At 40.5% G+C, this 18,283-nt stretch overlaps 1 protein-coding gene across 2 annotated transcripts in view; it reads right to left on the reverse strand.

Annotated features, from left to right (window-relative positions):
* Positions 1 to 4,616: 4,616 nt before the first annotated feature.
* The window catches only part of gcgra (glucagon receptor a), a 43,481-nt gene continuing 29,814 nt past the window's right edge, over positions 4,617 to 18,283 (reverse strand). For both annotated transcript variants that reach the window (XM_020640850.3, XM_029278696.2), the window contains exons 2-14: positions 16,511 to 16,650; positions 15,940 to 16,039; positions 14,492 to 14,599; positions 14,296 to 14,390; positions 14,040 to 14,134; positions 13,081 to 13,270; positions 11,469 to 11,628; positions 11,225 to 11,285; positions 10,567 to 10,636; positions 9,166 to 9,254; positions 8,920 to 9,064; positions 7,589 to 7,630; positions 4,617 to 7,503 (exon numbers count right to left, since the gene is read on the reverse strand). In XM_020640850.3, coding sequence (XP_020496506.1) covers positions 7,147 to 7,503; positions 7,589 to 7,630; positions 8,920 to 9,064; positions 9,166 to 9,254; positions 10,567 to 10,636; positions 11,225 to 11,285; positions 11,469 to 11,628; positions 13,081 to 13,270; positions 14,040 to 14,134; positions 14,296 to 14,390; positions 14,492 to 14,599; positions 15,940 to 16,039; positions 16,511 to 16,564 — 1,566 coding nt within the window. In that variant the 5' untranslated portion in view covers positions 16,565 to 16,650 and the 3' untranslated portion in view covers positions 4,617 to 7,146. The remainder of the gene's footprint in view (positions 7,504 to 7,588; positions 7,631 to 8,919; positions 9,065 to 9,165; positions 9,255 to 10,566; positions 10,637 to 11,224; positions 11,286 to 11,468; positions 11,629 to 13,080; positions 13,271 to 14,039; positions 14,135 to 14,295; positions 14,391 to 14,491; positions 14,600 to 15,939; positions 16,040 to 16,510; positions 16,651 to 18,283) is intronic.

The raw sequence follows: 18,283 nt of genomic DNA on the forward strand, positions 1-18,283 counted from the left end.
GCAGACTGTGGTCAACGGCTTATGATCCACAGAAGAGCGATAGGCACAAGTATAACTTACAGTTCAAACCTCTGGACATGCAGGAAAATGTGTTCATTTGAGTCAGTGGTAAAGGTCAGGATTGACAGAGAACCCTCAGGGATTTTGACAACTCAGAGATCTTGGAATGAAGAGGAAATGAGGGCATTTAAACACAGTCACTGAAAAGGTCTGTGCAGTCTTTTATAGAGTAGTTTCGCTTGTACTGCCTGAAGTAAAGTGGTAAGACTCTCCATAGGAAACTGCAAACTTGGCCAGATGATATTGGCTGCTGCCATTCCCCAGAGAAACCACAAAGAAGTGTTTGGCTTCTGAAACTCTTGGGATGTTTGCCGTATGCCATAATTGCTAATTTCCTTTCAGCAAGGATTTGTAATTCAGAGTAAAGCACACAATAGTAGACAGGAATATTCATTATTGAAAAGTGATGGCACTATGGGCTGCATTGTGGGCGTTGTAACAAGCATTTCATCAAGTGGTTTCCCCAAGTGTGACAGGAATTACCCACAGGCATTCAATGGAGTATTGAATACATAGCACACAGCGTTTGGTTTGGTCACTGTAATGTAACCATGGGAATCGTAAGAAGGAAAAAATAACATATTAAAATGGAGGGCAATGAGACAATATTCTCATCCATAATTGTTTTATTACATTTCTGAAAGAAAATCATTTTTAGATAAAAACCGGAACAAATGAAAGACTGGCGAACATTCCTCTTTTTATTTCTGATTAAATATTTCATGTAGACCTCACCTTGCAGTAGATGGTTTACCTCTTTTTATGAGCTAAAGCTTACATTTGTATTTTTAAAGATATTTATTGAAGCAGAACATAGTTTGTGTTTGGCGTCTAGGCTCCGACCTAATGACTTCTAGCGAGTTTAATTTATATGCAGAAATTTGAGGAGTGATGGAATGATATCTTGAATCCCAAGTCGGAGCCTATACAGGTGGATGCTGGTTGGGTCAGAGCTGGAAATGAGAGAGCAGAGGAAGATACCTGAAATAAAAAATAAAAATAACAATTATTTCTATTTCTATAGCTTTCATTGCTTGTAATCAAATGGAAAATCTCCTAACAGCCTGTTCTGCACACAAGTGGAGCAGACAAAGCATGCAGATGACGGACTTTTCTCATAATCTGGGTGTTTGTAGACAGGATAAGGATACATATTAGAGTAAGAAAACATGGAAAAGTGTATTTTGCATAGTATGTGACTGTCAACATTTGTGTCATTAGGACTTGTGTGGCTTCTGCAGCCAGACCCAGGTGGACACCCAAGGACCTGCAGTTTCTTGCACATCTGCATTGGCTCCATTTTTCAACACTGATGATGCTGCTTGGACGCAAGGTACCATTTTGTTCACATGGGGCACCAAAATTGACCCAAACACGAATTCCTTAAAGGAGCTTTAATACATAGTAGCTACGTTAAAAAGTATCGTTCTCAATGTCAGGACACCAATACTGAATAAATTTTACATTTTTGTAAAATCATCAAAATATTGATTTTGTCTAAGTCGAATTATTTCCCTCATTGTCCTTGCAACACTGTATTTTATTCTTATTTGATGGACTAGAAAGTAGACAGAGACACTATTACCCAGAATTATAACTGATGTCACCTTCACAAGCTGTCAAATCTGTCATGTCATTCATCATTTATGGATGAACTATTTGGTCAAACTGTGCCTGACTTTTGACTTGTAATTGAAGAGAATTAGTGTCTTACATAATGGCAGGATGAAAAGACTGTCTGTAAAGACTGCTTGCTAGCTTCGCTAAGAATAAAACGTATTAACAGCTAGCCCTGCTCTGTCAAAAAATTACAATATCTGCCTTCAAGCTTCCCTAAAGCTTCCTTTTCAAATGTGACATCACTTTAATCACAATAAAAACAAAGTCTTAGTTCACCCAGTTCATCTAAGGACTGTGGCCTGTAGTTTCATATTATCACACTGGTGAACTTCACTCTGCTACTCTGTCTATGCTCAAACCATCACACTGAGATATTTGTTTTTATCATCATCTTTTTGATGACAAGAAACAGATTGCACATTTATTTGATTTCCCCTTTCCCCTCCATATCACCTCACACCCCGAACTCTGTATTCTGTCTCTCTCTCTCTCTGTATTCGAACTCTGTATTCTGTCTCTCTCTCTCTCTCCCTCTCTCTCTCCGCACCCTGCTGACCCCCCTTTCCCCTCCATATCACCTCACACCCATCATCCCCCCACCTCTCCTCCTGGTCACACACACACATCTCTCATCCATCTGTATTATTGTATTATAGTATGTTCATATTCTTTAAATTATCTGTAAACTTGTATAACATGCTCACTGCATCTTATTCTGTATATTATTAGTATAACATGCTCACTGCATCTTATTCTGTATATTATTAGTATAGCATGCTCACTGCATCTTAATCTGTATATTATTAGTATAGATGCTCACTGCATCTTAATCTGTATATTATAATCCTAAGAACACACTTATTTTGTAGCATTACTTATTTATAGCATTTATTTATATTTATTGCATCCCATTAATCCAGCCATCCAGATATACCTCATAATTCACTTTTTTTGGCTACATCTGTAAATTTTGCAATTACTGTACATAGCACAGAATTACTGTACATAGCACAGACTCTTGCACTCAATTACTGTACATAGCACAGACTATTGCACTTTCTGCTTATTTGCACTTCTGGTGAGATGCCAAACCTCATTTCGTTACTCTATACTTGTATATGTGTAATGACAATAAAGTTGAATCTCATCTCATCTCATCTCTTTATTTAGCAGGCTTGTGACCGGGCTGTTCACACAGACAGTTAGGATGAAGTGAGAGTACATTGGTAAGCTGAGATGGTCTTCTTCATATTACATGGGGATGTAACTTTAGTTGACCAGGTTGTCTCGACCCAGAGTGTGTGAACCCAAGGGACTCTGTTGTGCTCGAGAGAGAGAGTTGATAACAAGACCACTCAAATGCAACTAATGAGGCCTAACAACCGGACCTGTGACGCTTATAGACTAACAACATAATGAACCCGCCTCTCATTGTTTGCCTCTCATCTCTCCTCCGTTCTTCTACCTTTGTGAAATAGGATAAATTATGCCTCTGTCTAGCTGGGAAACATCAGGAATTGCTATTGTATGGGCTAACTTATACAAGGTAATGTCGTTGGAAAGCGGGAAAGATATGTATTTACGCTTGTCTGCCTGCTTGGTTGCAACATTTGCTCCACCAGCGTCACAGTCCATTAAAGAGAGGAAATTTAATTTTGTTTATAACTTCAAATAGAACAAAACCTATTTGTTTTCCAGAATCATTTGCCTAAAAATACATCTATAAATATATATTCAGGCTTTGTCCATCAATATTTATATCTCTGGTCTTGTCCCAATCCCAGTTTCTATACACTTTACCAATCATTACACTATATCTTATACAGGGCAGGTCTTAGGGTTGTTGAGGTTCTTTCTTCAACCACCAACATGGCTGCATGTTTTGATATTGTAAATGATTCTATGCCAAACATCTTTGTATTTAGCTGAACTTCAGTTTGATGTTGAAATCAGCCTTACAGCATCCCATAGTGTCACACTTGTCCCCCTCTGATTAGTTGTAGTCCAGAAATATCTTGTCAAACATCCGTTGATAACGCCAGACGGGAAATGAAAAGTAACAGAGAGGTTTAAAAACATCCTGAAATGGTGACCCCTGCCAATGGGTCTCAGTGTGTTCAGAGATGAGGCAGCTGAATTTGCACAAATAAAAAAAAGAATAACTATTTCAAAAGCTTTCCAAAACACAAAAAAAGAGAGCAATTGAAACCCTGTCCCTTTACCCCGCTCGCAAATCATGGACTCAAACATGATTCTGAAAAAGTTTGTGTGTGTGTCCATTCACTGAGCTTTTTGTGCTGGCAGCACTCACGACCTCAGTTTCAGAGATCTTCTCAGCGACAATTATTGTTGCTAGGCTACTAGGCTTAATATTTGCTTTTATTAAATGAAATATCATAAGAAAACATAAAAATGTAAAGGAATCGTGTCAAGGCATTAGCCGAATGTCTAGACCTGAAAACCCCTAAAGAGACATATCAGATAAATGTCCATTATTGTTGACACAGCTGATATCAGAAGTCCCACCCATTCTTGATCGTGATTGGTCAGTGAGGGAGAAGTGATATTGACAAGTGCATCTGTGTTTGAAAGAGTTGAACTTTCTTCTACTTAAAGGTGCTGTGAGTGCAGCGATAGAAAACAGCTATTACTGAGAGTGTTTTTACACTCCAGGCGCTGAAAACACTGAATTGCATTGGTTTTGTTTAAAATGGGTGCTGCCAGAACACAAAAAAAAAACAGCCTTAATGGACACAGGCCCTTGTAGAAATTGTCAAACACCGCCCTCAGTTATTATTCTGACATTAGAAGAATGTCAGGGGAGGGAGATTGTGTACGAGCTCTGATAGCACCTTTGGGATACTGGTGATACTTGTGGTTTTTTTTTTACTTTGAAATTATACATTTCATCACACAAAAGACGCAACAAATTAAAGCCCTGTTTCACTTACATTTCAATTTATTCTTTCACCATTTAGACAAAGTTTGATATGCAGACACAATATATGATGAACTACACCTGAACACAGTCAGATTTTTTTTACTGATTGGTTCCTTACAGCAAATATACTGTACTTGACCACTTTTAAAAGGAACTGAAAAAGGAATATACTGGTTAGGGCCTCTTAGAGAATACATTCAGACAGAACCACTTTGGTCCAGAGAGGGGAGTGACCCAAGCTTCTGGCTTTAAAAAAAAAAAATGGGTAGGCTTATGATCACAGCTCCAAAAATACGAATCATTTTCATATGAAATTAGCAATAGACTTTTTTTTTACATATTTTACTGAATACCATTTCACTTAAATTGTTACCATGTCAGTATCTTCATATTTCTCCAGCTCTGTAGAACAAGAAAAACACTTCAAATTCACCTCTGAAAAACTGCAGCGGCAGAGTGTGCATCATGATTCCTGCACAATTCTGAGTATTGGATGCCTACCTGCTCTACAACAATCCTCAGCAGTTGATGATCGAAAAAAAGCCTCAGCCTGCAGTTTCTCAACACCAGCACCTGGCTGAAGTGTAGAGCTATTATCTGAATGAAAAACATGTCGCTGTTGTGCTCTTATTTAGCGATGCACTATACAAAATAAAACACATGGCAGTAGCACTAGCTTCCATCGTTTACCACAGAGCTGCATCTACCGTACTCATTACATAGCTTTGTCATCTGGGAATGTCATGTGTTGCAATACTGTATATGCAAGTGAGACCGACTCTGTGCTCTGTGTGAAGCCAGTTGTACTTCTTTATATCAACCCATCTGGTTGCAGCAACGAGTCCCCCCGCTGTAACACATCCATTTATCTGGAATACTGAAAATACACACATTCATACCCACCTGAAAATATACCTGTACAGACATGCCTTAAAATATCTTGACAGCAATCAACTAAATCAACCGTTTAAACATATACACAGACACAGTTTCTACCAATTATAAATTAACATTATGCAAAAAGTCATACACACACACTTAAGTTGATTCAGTTCTGGCAAACTCAAAAGATTAATGTAGGAGGCTTCTTCTTTTAAGCATTATCAAAAGCAAGTGTACCACTTATTCAGCTTTCATTTTTAGTAAATGTTTTGTTCTGCTTTTAGGGTTCAGAGATTTGTTCTGAGTGTCCACTCTGCAGCCCCATGCACACACAGAATATGGCAGAATATTACACATGGTCTGTAGGGTAACATGCAGTCATGAACACAGGCTCCCTGACGACTTGCTGCAAGAAACCTCTGCAAATGACTTGCAGGTTGAGCTCCATAAATCCAGCAGTCTGCATGACAACCTATTTATATATCATGTCCCAATCACCCTTGTTCCAGAGATGACATGTTATTTTGACTCACAGTGTTGGATTCATAAATTGGGGGTGGCTTTACATTTTATGTCTATATTCTGTGTATTTTTTTTATCCTTGATTTGAGTGCAAGGATTCTCCTATGAGCTCCATTGGTTGAGCACTCTACTGCATGGAAGTTTGTATTTTATGACAATGCATGTGAGTCAGACAACGTCTTAACGGCAGGGGAGAGAGAAAACACATTTTATGGCACAAGGTTGCATCTACTCCCTTGAAAATAACATCTGGCACGTTTCAGTGGAGCCCTAAGCAGTCTCCAAGGTTTAATTTTTTTTTGTAAAACTCCCCCCTGTAAGTAAGTCAAGTGCTAATCATTTTAGCTTATTCATAGTTCATCCCAAACTAGCTGTTGATCTCTTTTAAACATCTACACAGTATGTATGCCAGGAATGTCCAGATGGTAAAAGCTGCCAATTTCCAATGAGCCCTGGATGGGGCTGTTTGAACGCCACTGTGGTCACCTTACTGTTTGAGGTAACATGATGTTTGTTTTTTCCTTTTCTATATATTTCCAAAAAGTCAGAAATAATTTACAGAAATCAAAGCACAGCTCCTCACCAGGTTTTTTTTTTGTGTGTGTGTCACTTATTTGGTCTTTTTTTGTACACAGTTCAATGTCCGATTTGCCTTTCACCTCCAGTACCACAAAACACACATTTGCTACACAACATAGATTAAAGCAGAGGCTCAAGCAAGGACCCTGTGTGTTTTTTTTTGTTTCTGTTGCTATTTGAGGTTTCAGGGTTTTCTCTCATTATTGTACATGTCGTATCTGCCTCAAGATGCTGTTGTTGCACCGTCCAACATGCAGCAGAGTTTTTCACTGTCTATCAAACACCTACAAAAATCAATTTACAAGGCTCACGATGCTCGAGACACCTCAGTGTGGGCGTTTGCTGTATCATTCTCTGTTTGCAGGTTTTGGAGGGGGCTGAGTGTCTCACAGTGGTACTGATCTCTGAGGCAAAGGCTGCTCTGACAGATGACTCCCTGACAGCCCATCTCTTTACAGCCACCCAGGGCAGTTTGTCAGAGCCAGACGAGAGCTCAAAGCCCTCCAACTTTTTTTTCATCAAGATATCATTCCCAGCACATTTCAGAGATCGCTCTCCACGTTCTCCCTCGAAGCCTCGTAGCCCTGCACCTTGTCTGTAATGCTGATGTCCTCCTCTAGGGTGGAGTTGCTGATGGTTCCCTCACTCCCGCACTTCCCTTCTCTCTTACTATCCATCATACCATTGTGGCATCCAGCAACAAGCATGAGTGTCTCCTCCGGGCTGCAGACCGGGGCAGAGCTCTTGGCGATGTCTGGAAGCTGAGTCAGTCGGGAGACGTGGTTCAACAGGCTTGCTGTCTTGGTGTTGGGTGTATTGCTGTACGTGTGGCGGTATTCCTCCTCAATATTCCTACCCAGCTTCCAGCGCTTCCACTTCTTCAGGATCTCAGACTGTACCTGAGGAGAGGCAAAGCTTGATGTCAATAATGAGATGGACGAGGGCTGACAAATGTGTGTTTGTGGTTCACACAGGAAGACTTACTTCTTTGTTGACAAAGCAGTACAAGATGGCCACCAAGAGACCCTGTGGAGAAAACCAACACTGTGTCACTCCTCTACATTACCTCAACGTAGATCAAATATTCTCACGCAAATGTTATTTTAAATACCCAACATTAAAAGCCATAAACTCTTAATTCTTCTCTGGGGTTTTCATTGTTTCCTCCTCTGTCTTCATCAAGACAACCTCCCCTGTTGTTGAACAGTAAGCGTGACACACATTATCCGTGTTCCTGTAGCGTAAAAGGTCATTGTCATTATGCCACAGTGTGATACTGCCAGTTAGCAGCTCAGTGTGTTTATTACTGTGAATCTAATTGACACTCATATTAGTAAAGCACTCTTTTTTTCTCTGCAAAAGTGAAAGTAAAAGAGGATTGGACACTGTTAAGCAGATCATTCACTCAAAATAAATCACCAATTTGAAACGAAACTTAGACAGGATAACAAATAGATGTGAGCTTCAGCTGCATGACGCAACTTCAATAATTATCTCAATGAGAAATCTGACAACAAAGACAGTTTTGTCAGTCATGTTCATACTGAATGTTTTTTCCTGCAGTTCTAAAATACTAAGCTGACAGAAAAGGGAAAACCTGAGTCAACGGCCAAAATGACATAAAGAAGAACATGCAGCATATTGGGAAGATGCAAAATCAAAAGGACATTCGAAAAAACAAATGTCACATCTGAGAAGGACTGCAAAAGGGAAAAAAAGGGAAAAAAGCTGTTGTAACTGCATTAACATCAGACACGCTGCAAATAAACAAACGGTGCAAATCCAGTTTTAAACAGAAGTTTGATGATTCACGGGTGTACAGTGACAAGGCACTAAATCTTTGTTTGATGTGAAAGTAGCATAGTTTGACAACAGAAAGTAACATAGAGTAATCTCAAGAAGAGATGTAAAGCTTAGTCCAGTCTGGACTCTGGAGACCTGGGTTTAAAGAGCTGAGTGTGAGTTATGTCGGGGAAGCCCTGGGATCTCTGGATCTGCAATGCTATTTGAGCCCCGTTTCTAACCCAACCCTCTGTACTCAGAGCCTGAAGCCGGGCAGAGTCAGCTCATCGTAACGCTTACTGCCTGACAAACTGAGGTCTGTAGCTGGATGAAGCCAAACTTAGCAGTATTTAATTTAGCATGCTTATCTGTCTGGTGCTGGCTGTGAGCATGCATGATGTTTGATGGTTAGAACTCAAGCTAGCATGGGACCTGTGGTTGGAGTTGTTAGATCCATTAGGAGTTTTTTCATTTTGCATTTTCATTAAAAAGCAATGAAGGCCTTTTTAAAAGTTCATTTTCCAGACTCTGACCTGGAAGGAGGAGAAGAAGAGGTCAATGAAGAGTTTGGTGAGACGTAGACCAATGGTTGCCTTGGTGGACTCATCCGTCACAAAGATGAAGACCACTTGATGGATACCCAGCAGAGGGATCAGGGTTAGAGTCGACTTAGCCAGCCTGAGATCCAGAGAGAGAAGACAGAGAGAGAAAAAACACGCTGGATTAAATTGAGCGCTGAATGTAATAAAGTAAAAAACTACTCCGAGGTTTGAACTCACCGAAATTTGTAATCTGTGTATCTCATTTGATGTGCTCGAAGTTTTGACACAAGAATTTTGATGATATGGATAAAGATAAGGAAGTTAATCTGTGAAAGAAAGAGACACTGTTGTAAGGGTCAGTCAAGTCAAAATTATTTTTCTCACTCATTAAAAGTGACATGTATATAGGCCAATATTTGGGACATTTGCAAGGAAATTGTAGAAGTCCTCATCAATTCTGCAAACAATTAGCTGTCTTTATTAATAGAATAAATAACAAATCACATCTTTCTTTGTGAGTTGAGGGAAGTGACCCTTTGACCCTTTTTATACATTTATAAAATAAAATATTTTATTCACAAGAGGTGCATTTTTCAGGATACGCATTCACAGCCGCTGGCATTTGAGAAACAGTGGGTGTTTGCCTGATGAAAATCTGTTATGATGTGAAATTTTGTCCACAAGTCACCAGTCATTTAAGAGAGCTGTCACACATTTGTGCAAACATTTATTAGCCAGTCATTTTGTGAACTTTCAGAAAGAGGAGTTTAAAACAATCTATGCATTGTAGCATTGTAAACACACCTCATTTAAAAACTCTGAATATAAGCACTACAATTTGAACAATGTGTTTGAATGTGAAGGCAAAAACAAATCTTCTTGCACGTGCAGTCAGACAAACACACAGAGGCATGTAGTGTTTATTTACGAGTTCAGTTTTCTGCTCTGCTGTGCAGCCTGAATATGGTGGGATCGGGATAAAGAAGGAAACATGGAAATGGGAACCAGTAGGCCCGTCCCTGCAACGACTCAAAGACAGGAATTCCTGTGAGATACAGGCCACTTAGCAACACGATTAATGCATGGAAAATACCGGGATGTCTTTTACTGGCCTGACACTAGGGCCATGATAAATTACACTTATATAATGACTGGCCCTTTCTGCGCCCACCCACAATAAAAGAACAGGTCAAAGCATGCATAGGGGTGGCTCAACTGTTTTGTGTGTAACACTGAAGAAAAGTAAACGTATTGCTTTTATATATAAACCTTTCACTGTCAAGATATCCGCTTCATGTAAAGCCTGGAGCACAGAGAGCCTTTTATACGTCATGAATAAATGAGCTGTGTTTAATATTTTATGATTACTGAATGTGGAAGATTTTCTTGGAGAAAAATTGGAGGATATTTTTCAGATACAGAAAATCATGACAATAACATGAGGGTATAACTAGAGTTACTGCTGTGCATTTGCAAGTCTCACCAAAACAGTATATATGCGATTTAACTGCAACCTATTTCTGCATCCAAAGATAACGCATTCACAAGAATGGGAACCCAAAAAACATCAAGCCTCTTGCCTTATCTGTAAAAATCAACAGAGTGGCAATGAAGTGAGATGGAGGAAAGGGAAATTACCACAACTGCCAGTAGTATTGGGGAACGGATGATCCACCAATAGTTCATGTTTATATTTTGCTCCCAGCACCTGAGAAAGAGAAGCAATTTTGTAAAATCAAATCAAATAAACACCTCACATGCTTTTAAACTCACTGTGTAAAGCATAGTGTTCGAGTGTTTTACAATTTCTTTCCTCTCCCTGGAGAGACTGACGGCCAAACTAAACCTCCAAAGCCAGGACCCACAAAAAACTTAACATAACACCATCTGTGGGCGGTTTTGAGAGTCTGGTCTCTAAAATTCCTCCCCCCCCCCAACTTGCTGATTTAGTGTATTTCTGATTTAGAGACTGCATGATCAAGTGTGGCTGTTGAGACTTTAACTGAACACTTAAAGGGGCTGCACACAGCTGGTGTTCTGGCATTGGTTTCTGTGGGTCCTGTAAATTGTAACAATGCAGCCAGCTCTTTGTTTAGTAATGATGTGTTAAACTGACCATGAGCTGCTGTGTAACGACATCCACACACTTTGGAAAAAGACAGTCAGACAACTTTTCTTTTTACTAAATGGAAGTGCTGTTCTAAGTATGGAAACCAAAATACATGAGCTAAAATGTAATGTGTTTTTCAGAGGCAACATGAACAGTCAAGAGAGTGTGTGTGCTGCAGAAACTTACTCTTGATTTTCATAAAGGTATTTGACTACAACCCAGGGCACAAGGAATATTAACGGGGCACCTGTGAAGAAACAAGATCTGTCTAAATGCAAAACAGTCATATTGTACACCAGTGTAATAATTTTAATTCAGACATAATTTCCTTTCTCGCAAACGTATAATACAGCACATAATAACCTTACATCACAACACTTGTACACATGCACAGATACACACTCGCAGACACCCAAACAGGCCAGCTCACCCCATCCGATGCACAGGTAGATTTTGAAGTAGTTCCTCTCTGTAAACACGGTGATGACCAGGAGGTTGTGGAGGTAGATGCCTTCCACCAGCAGCCAGTAACTGTTGGCCATGATGCTGTACTGCATCATCACCACGGCAATGCGACAGCTAATCGTCGTCTGCAAGACAGCAGTTACATTTTATTTCATTTATTTTTTGCAGATGGTTAAATTGTCAAGCTGTCAAAGATTAATTAGATATGATTGATCAGGGTAGCAGCAGATGGGAGCTCCTGATTCAGTCTTTGTGCCTGTAGCCATGAGAGAGTACAACAGCAGCAGCAACTAAAACCCCATTCTCAGCCAGCTGTGACCCCAAACACAAACAGAAGCCCTCTTCACATCAAGCCATGTAGTTGACCCTCACCCCTGTCAGATGATTCACCACTACAGTGACATCTGTGGCTAGCATTACCCTTTCACAGTTGTATAATGATTTACTTTGCAAAAAGCATTTCTGCCGAACTGAACCTTTACACAGATCCCTTCAATAGATGCATATTTCTGGGAAATGTCATGTAGCATGAAATACCTTATAAATAGACCTTCTATGATTGTGCACATTAATAATATATGAACAAAAAGGCAACATCAGTAAACAATGTTTTACAGTCTCAAAATTCATCTGTATAGAAAAAAGGTTAAATGTTACATATCAGCTTTAAACATATAAATCTCTCCAAAGGAAAACATGTGACATTCTCTTGCATACTAATGACTTATTTCATAATTGATAACAAAACAAGTAAAACATAGATTATTTAGGCCAGTTTAATGCAGTTGAAAATGCACAGTGGTGCAGTGGTTAGCGCTGTTGCCTCACAGCGAGAAGGTTCCTGATTCCCCGTCTGACAGGAGCCTCTCTGTGTGGAGTTTGCATGTTCTCCCCCATACATGTGTGGAGTCTGCATGTTCTCCCCAGTGCATGCGTGGGTTATCTCAAGGTACTCCGGCTTCCTCCGAAAAAGTCCAAAGACATGCTAGCTAGGTTAATTGGTGACTCTAAATTGCTCACTGGTGTGAATGTGAGTGTGGCTGGTTGTCTGTCTCTATGTCAGCCCTATGATTTACTAGTGACCATTCCACGGTGTACCCCGCCTCTCCCCCAATGACAGTCGAGATCAGCTCCAGCACCCAGCGACCATGAACAGAAAAGCAGTATAGATAATGAACGGATGGAATGTAATTTAATGACACTTTTCTTTACATTTCTGAAATATCTGAGTGCAGTTTTTGTCTGTTAAAGTGTAAACTGTTTGGTATGAGCTGCTGTTAATATTATGAATAACCCTGAATGTTGACTTAATTCATTAATTAAATATGAATAATCACAGAATAACTTCTTTCAGCACCCCAAACCATGACTAACTTCTTCTGACACCTTGAGAAATCTGTAATTTTTTTCAAGGTAACAGAGATTTTAATATGGACCCACCATCAATATAACATGCAGAATAACTTAAGACCAGCACCACAGATCATTAAAATAGGGCCCTGATGATTTGAGTGCATTCATTTCAAGACCACTGTAAAACACCACCCGTCACTGCTTGTTGTTAGAGCATGACTGACCTCATTGTTGAACAGCAGCTCCACTGGGGGCATAGACGCCTGGGGGAATCCCGGCTCCTGGTCTCTGCTGAGGTCATGCGATGTGATGTTGGCCTCCAACAGAGCATCTTTGATGAGGATAGACAGAGCTCGCAGGATGAAGGAGGCAAACAGATTCATGTGGATGTTGTTCCTCATGCAATGCAGCTTCCTGATGAATCAGAAGCAACAACAGTGAATGTGATCATTCAACGATAAACCACAAGTGCAAGAAAGCTTTCTGTTCAAGGCAATTGTTTAAGATTTTTTTGGGGGGGAAAACGTTGATACTTTTCATACCTTAAGTTATTAGCGTAGATTAACACCTATCTGAATCCTATCATTGTGTGCTCATTATGGCGCTAAAGCCAATAGCTGGTTAGCTCAGCTTACCACCAAAGATATAGGGAACAGAGAGACCCCCTGACTCTGCCAGGAGCAGCATCATCAGCAGACCAATTCAAATGTTCTTGATCAATTTTCACAAATGTCGAAATGTCAAAGGGGTAATTAACAGGGCTGGATTATGTTCTGGTCTATTTCATGGCTGGCAACAGTTGCCAGGCAACTAGTAGAGGGTAAAGGAAGTAACTGGTTAGTGGAATTCACCACCTTGATAGAAGAAATAGACCATTAGTGTTGCTTGAAGCTTTGTTAGCCTTTGATAGAGCTAGCTTTGTTCCATCTTTGTGCTAAAATTAGTTAAGCTAACCGGTCGTTCTCTGTAGCTCTACAAAAACACTTCCACTTACAAGAAAGGTATCACCCCTTTCTTTCCACCTTTCAACAAATGCGCTTTTTTTATACCAACTTTGTAAAAACCCTCTCACATAAACAATCCTTTCCTTTCTGTGCGTGATGCAGAATGTTAATGTTGAGCTCGATTTGTCGTGTTTTGGTAAATGTAGCTTTGAAATGATTCAACTGAAAATCATCTTTACCTGAAGAATATGAGAATGCCAAGGGCCAACACCAAAGCCACCAGTGATAAGGAGTAGCCCACTGTGTACATGATCCGGATATGGCCATAGTACTGCTGCAATGGCAACACAAACACATGGACCTCTGAGTTGTTTCCTTAATTTTAGTTCATTCAGTGTGTGCTTTTAAATAAGAAAAAACATTAGTGTTTTCAATGTAGTTTTATCGACTTGTCTGATGTCTAACAGAAGGAAGGAAAAGAGAGATATGCCTTACCAGACTTGGATCATTGGAGTCACACTCGCTTGTATTCTTCGTAGTAACCCACTGGCCATCTTCATCACACTCCTGATACACCCTGCCGTGCTTAACTACACAAACACACAATGGTAATCACAGACAGCTGTCTTTCTCTGCGGGCTATTTAAACTGTATTTACTTGAATGCACAGACTGCATCTAGTAACTATTACCTTTATTGTGCCACGGCAGATACCACGGACATGACACACTGACGGTCGTGTTGGGGAGTCCATCAGGCCAACACGCATAGTTGTCAAAAGTCCTGTTGCACACAAGGCCTGGAGATATACAACATGAAATATGGGTATGATTTTCCCACATAAACGCTGCCCTTATATGTCTACATCTATGGCCTGGAGTGGTGTAAGTCATGGACTATAGTAACATGACTTTGAAGTGATGGCTGTGGGAAGGTCATTTTGTCATCTGTTCACATCACGGCCTTTCATCTTGACTACAGAGTGAAGTCTGACATAGATGACCTTCTGCTCATGCCAAACATTTCTTCTCAACGACAGAGGATGTAAGCAGCGCTGTTTTTAGTATTTGTACTGTAAAGGTGGAAGTCCGACGTATAAATAGGTCAGTCCCATCACGTCTACACCTGCTAATCCACTGGTACATTCAGAAAAAGGCTATGTATGAGTGCTGCAAAGTGGTGTGATTTGTTTGCAGGGTGGGAAGCAGCTTTTATAGAGTTAGAACATCGGAGTTCTTCGACGGTAATTCAAACGCAGGCAGACTATAATGCAACTGAAGTGCCACGTGCGCCGTGTAGTTAAACACTCTGTCAGTGGAGCAAACCGGAGCCAATTTTCTCAGTGTGAGCAAAAGCAGAGTGTGTGGGGAAGCAAATAGAAGAACACCGGGGAGCTGTAAACCTGGGGATTATACAGTGGTTGGAGCAGGGAGTGGAAATTGCTGCCCAACATACTCTGGTGACAGTGCTTTATTACATCTCTTAGAGCAGTTGTTCCTATCCTTTTTTCCTTGGGGGTCCCCCTTATTGTATCAAAAAAGAAAAGCTGAGCCCCCCAAGGGTCCACTAAGGGGGGATGAGGGGTGATACATTGATGTCAGAAATTGACATGAATTGAATTGTTTTCATTGATAAATGTTTTTACTTTGCATATAAACTCAACATTATTTTCTTGTACCATCCCAACAAAGTAGTCCTGCACATACTTTTTCTGAACAAAAGACCTTTTAACATGCTACCCAGTAAGTGTGTCACCATGCTTTTGAAAAACCTCAGAGCAGACAAAACTTTGTGCCCCTGCTGAGATCTTTGTGGGGGCCCTCACCCTGGCTCTGGAACTAATGTTTCAAAACATTTTATTGGTTTTACTGCATGCAACATTACAGATTTTGTTCATTCGCTCATTCTTAGCAGCTTTTTTTTTTTTTGTGGCTAGAATCAGTCAGCTGTTGTCTCTTACAAACCCAATGTCTATATCCAACACAGAATCAACTGGATGTATAAATGGTAACAAAGGAATCCGTATAAACTAAAGAAACTACGTTGTGTCTATGGCTTATATCCACTACCCAAGTGTCCAAAAAAATCAGATAGTACAGACTTAAACATTGAAAATATGTATCATAACTTGCGGCTCACCGGTGGTTGGTGATGGGTCTCGGCTGTTGTTGCGATCACACTCCTCCATGTACAGTGTCCAACTCTCCTTTAGCTTATCCAGAGTAGCAGTTGGAGACACCTAAAGAAACGGTGGAAGAATATGCAACAACAAAAAAGTGTACTGTACACAAACTACGAAGACAACTTTGGCTGCCTTAACAGAATTGGCCCATTGTGTTTTTTTATATTAAACGCATCTTTACACCAGCTGTAAACATCCTGTCCCACAGATAAGGATGTTATCCATCATTATTATATTTTTTCACAATCTTGTGTGTTGACTGTAAGAGGGAGTTTCATACTTTCTACTGTTAAGACAATGTAACACCTATGTCATTAAAAAAAGGGACACACTGTTTGGCTTGTTTCAGTTAGCAGAGCTAACAAGATAACACCCACCCCCACACTGTAAAGGTCAGAGGGAAGTTTAATGGCTTGCATGGTAGCCGTTTGCCTCTTGGAAAAGGTTTGTACATGTAAGTATGTACAAGTGCTCATTGTGTGATTTTGTGTGTTTGTGCGTGCGTTTGTGTGTGCTCTCTGGACCCACCTGAATGCTGCAGGAGAAAATAAGCATTGCCAAAAGGAAGAACAGCCGTGACATCCCTTATTCCTGCTTGGAGCGAATACTGCAGGACAGGGAAGGGTTTTCACCTCATACGGGGGGCTTATCTACACTCGCCACACTGCCTGGATGACACAGAGACACACAATCGATCAAAGCTCATTGCAAACACTACTCGCTACCTTGGCTCAACTTGGCTGTGCAAAACAAAAGGGATCAAAACAGGAAAAAGGCTGGGTTATACCTATCACACTACAGTCGCTCAAAGCGTTCAAGGCATGTAGGAGACGTACAAGTAAATATAAAGAAGATTTCAGTGTTTCTTGACTCCTAAATAGACTGAGGGAAGGACATCCATTGTGAGAATAAACAGTCACCATCTCTCTTACAGCAAAAAAAGACAGCTGAATGATGCAATGGTATCCAAAACTAGACTAGAACATCAAACACAGGACCAAAAAACATCCAGGAAAAGCTGTTTAGTGTCATCTGTGATACACCTGCAGCTCGGTACGGCTGCATTCACACGGTGAGTCACAGTTGGCTGCTGACCTTCTTCGTCTTCTTAAGTCAGTGTCTGTTTGTGCTGGAGGCTACTCACCTGTATACCGATGGTTTCCCCACAAATTTCCCCCCGGAGGGATGAGGACGAAGCCAGAGAACGGAACGAAATCTGAAACGTTTCTGCAAAAAACACCTTGACCATGGAAACATTTTTGGCTAAAACGTTTCAAATTCCATTCTGTTCTAGTCTCATGGCGGGGAAGGAGTCATGTGCTCATGTTGATGTGTGTTGACTTTCTTTCTTGTTTCAGAGGTAAGAGGACAATGTGTCATGACCACGTGTAATGGTGTTAAATGTATGTGCTCAACAATCCATCCCCCCCTCTAAAATGAAAGAGGTCTTCTGTCTGCATTAACTGGACATGTCAACAAAGTTAAGGTTGAACAAGCAGCCATTAGTCACAACCTAAAGATCCGCCCTATATATAATGAAGCCGACTTCCAGATAATATCTAAAGCCATATTTTCTAAATGGCCTGTGCAGTGTAATGACCACAGGATGCAGTGAGCATTAGCTATAGTACAGACTGACTGATTGCCCCGGGCGCCTCAGGGATCAAAGCTCCTCTTGTCTGGTCTGACATCAGGTCAGGACTGGTTCAGCTGAGATCACAGCGCTGACTGTTTCCCTAACACCATCAGACATATTGAAGCCACAAATCTGTTATTGTTTACAGAAACATTTGCAGCTTTAAACAAAGAAGCAAAGATCCCTGGTATGTCTTTCTTAGACACTGGCTTTGATTCAAATCCGTCACAGTCTAATAGTACATTGAAAGCACATGTTCTCCATGTAAATCTGACGCTATAGACTAAAGGGATCAACCAAAATAGCAGTTAAACTATGTCAGTCACACCTGACTGGAAATTGAAAGCTCTGCAATACCGAACATCTGTGCTCCAAATGTGACTAATATGTGTATGTTCTTACCAAAGAAAGTAACCAGGCTTAACTTTGTGGGCGCATGATGTGTAAGCATGTGTCCGGTGGTAGAGAGGCTGGCATACATGTGGGTGAGCACATGCCTTTTCTTACAGCATGTGTGACAGTTTTGCGAGGGTTTCCCTCCTCTCTCCCTTTCCCACGAACACGTCAAGAGAACCTGCACCACTTTCTGCAACTATGCACATTAAACGTGCAATGATTAACCAGGCTGAGTGGTCAGTGTAGTTCTGTAGGTGAGATTATGAAAG

The sequence above is a fragment of the Labrus bergylta genome, chromosome 16 (genome assembly GCF_963930695.1).
Source record: "Labrus bergylta chromosome 16, fLabBer1.1, whole genome shotgun sequence".
In the NCBI taxonomy this organism is placed as follows: domain Eukaryota; kingdom Metazoa; phylum Chordata; class Actinopteri; order Labriformes; family Labridae; genus Labrus; species Labrus bergylta.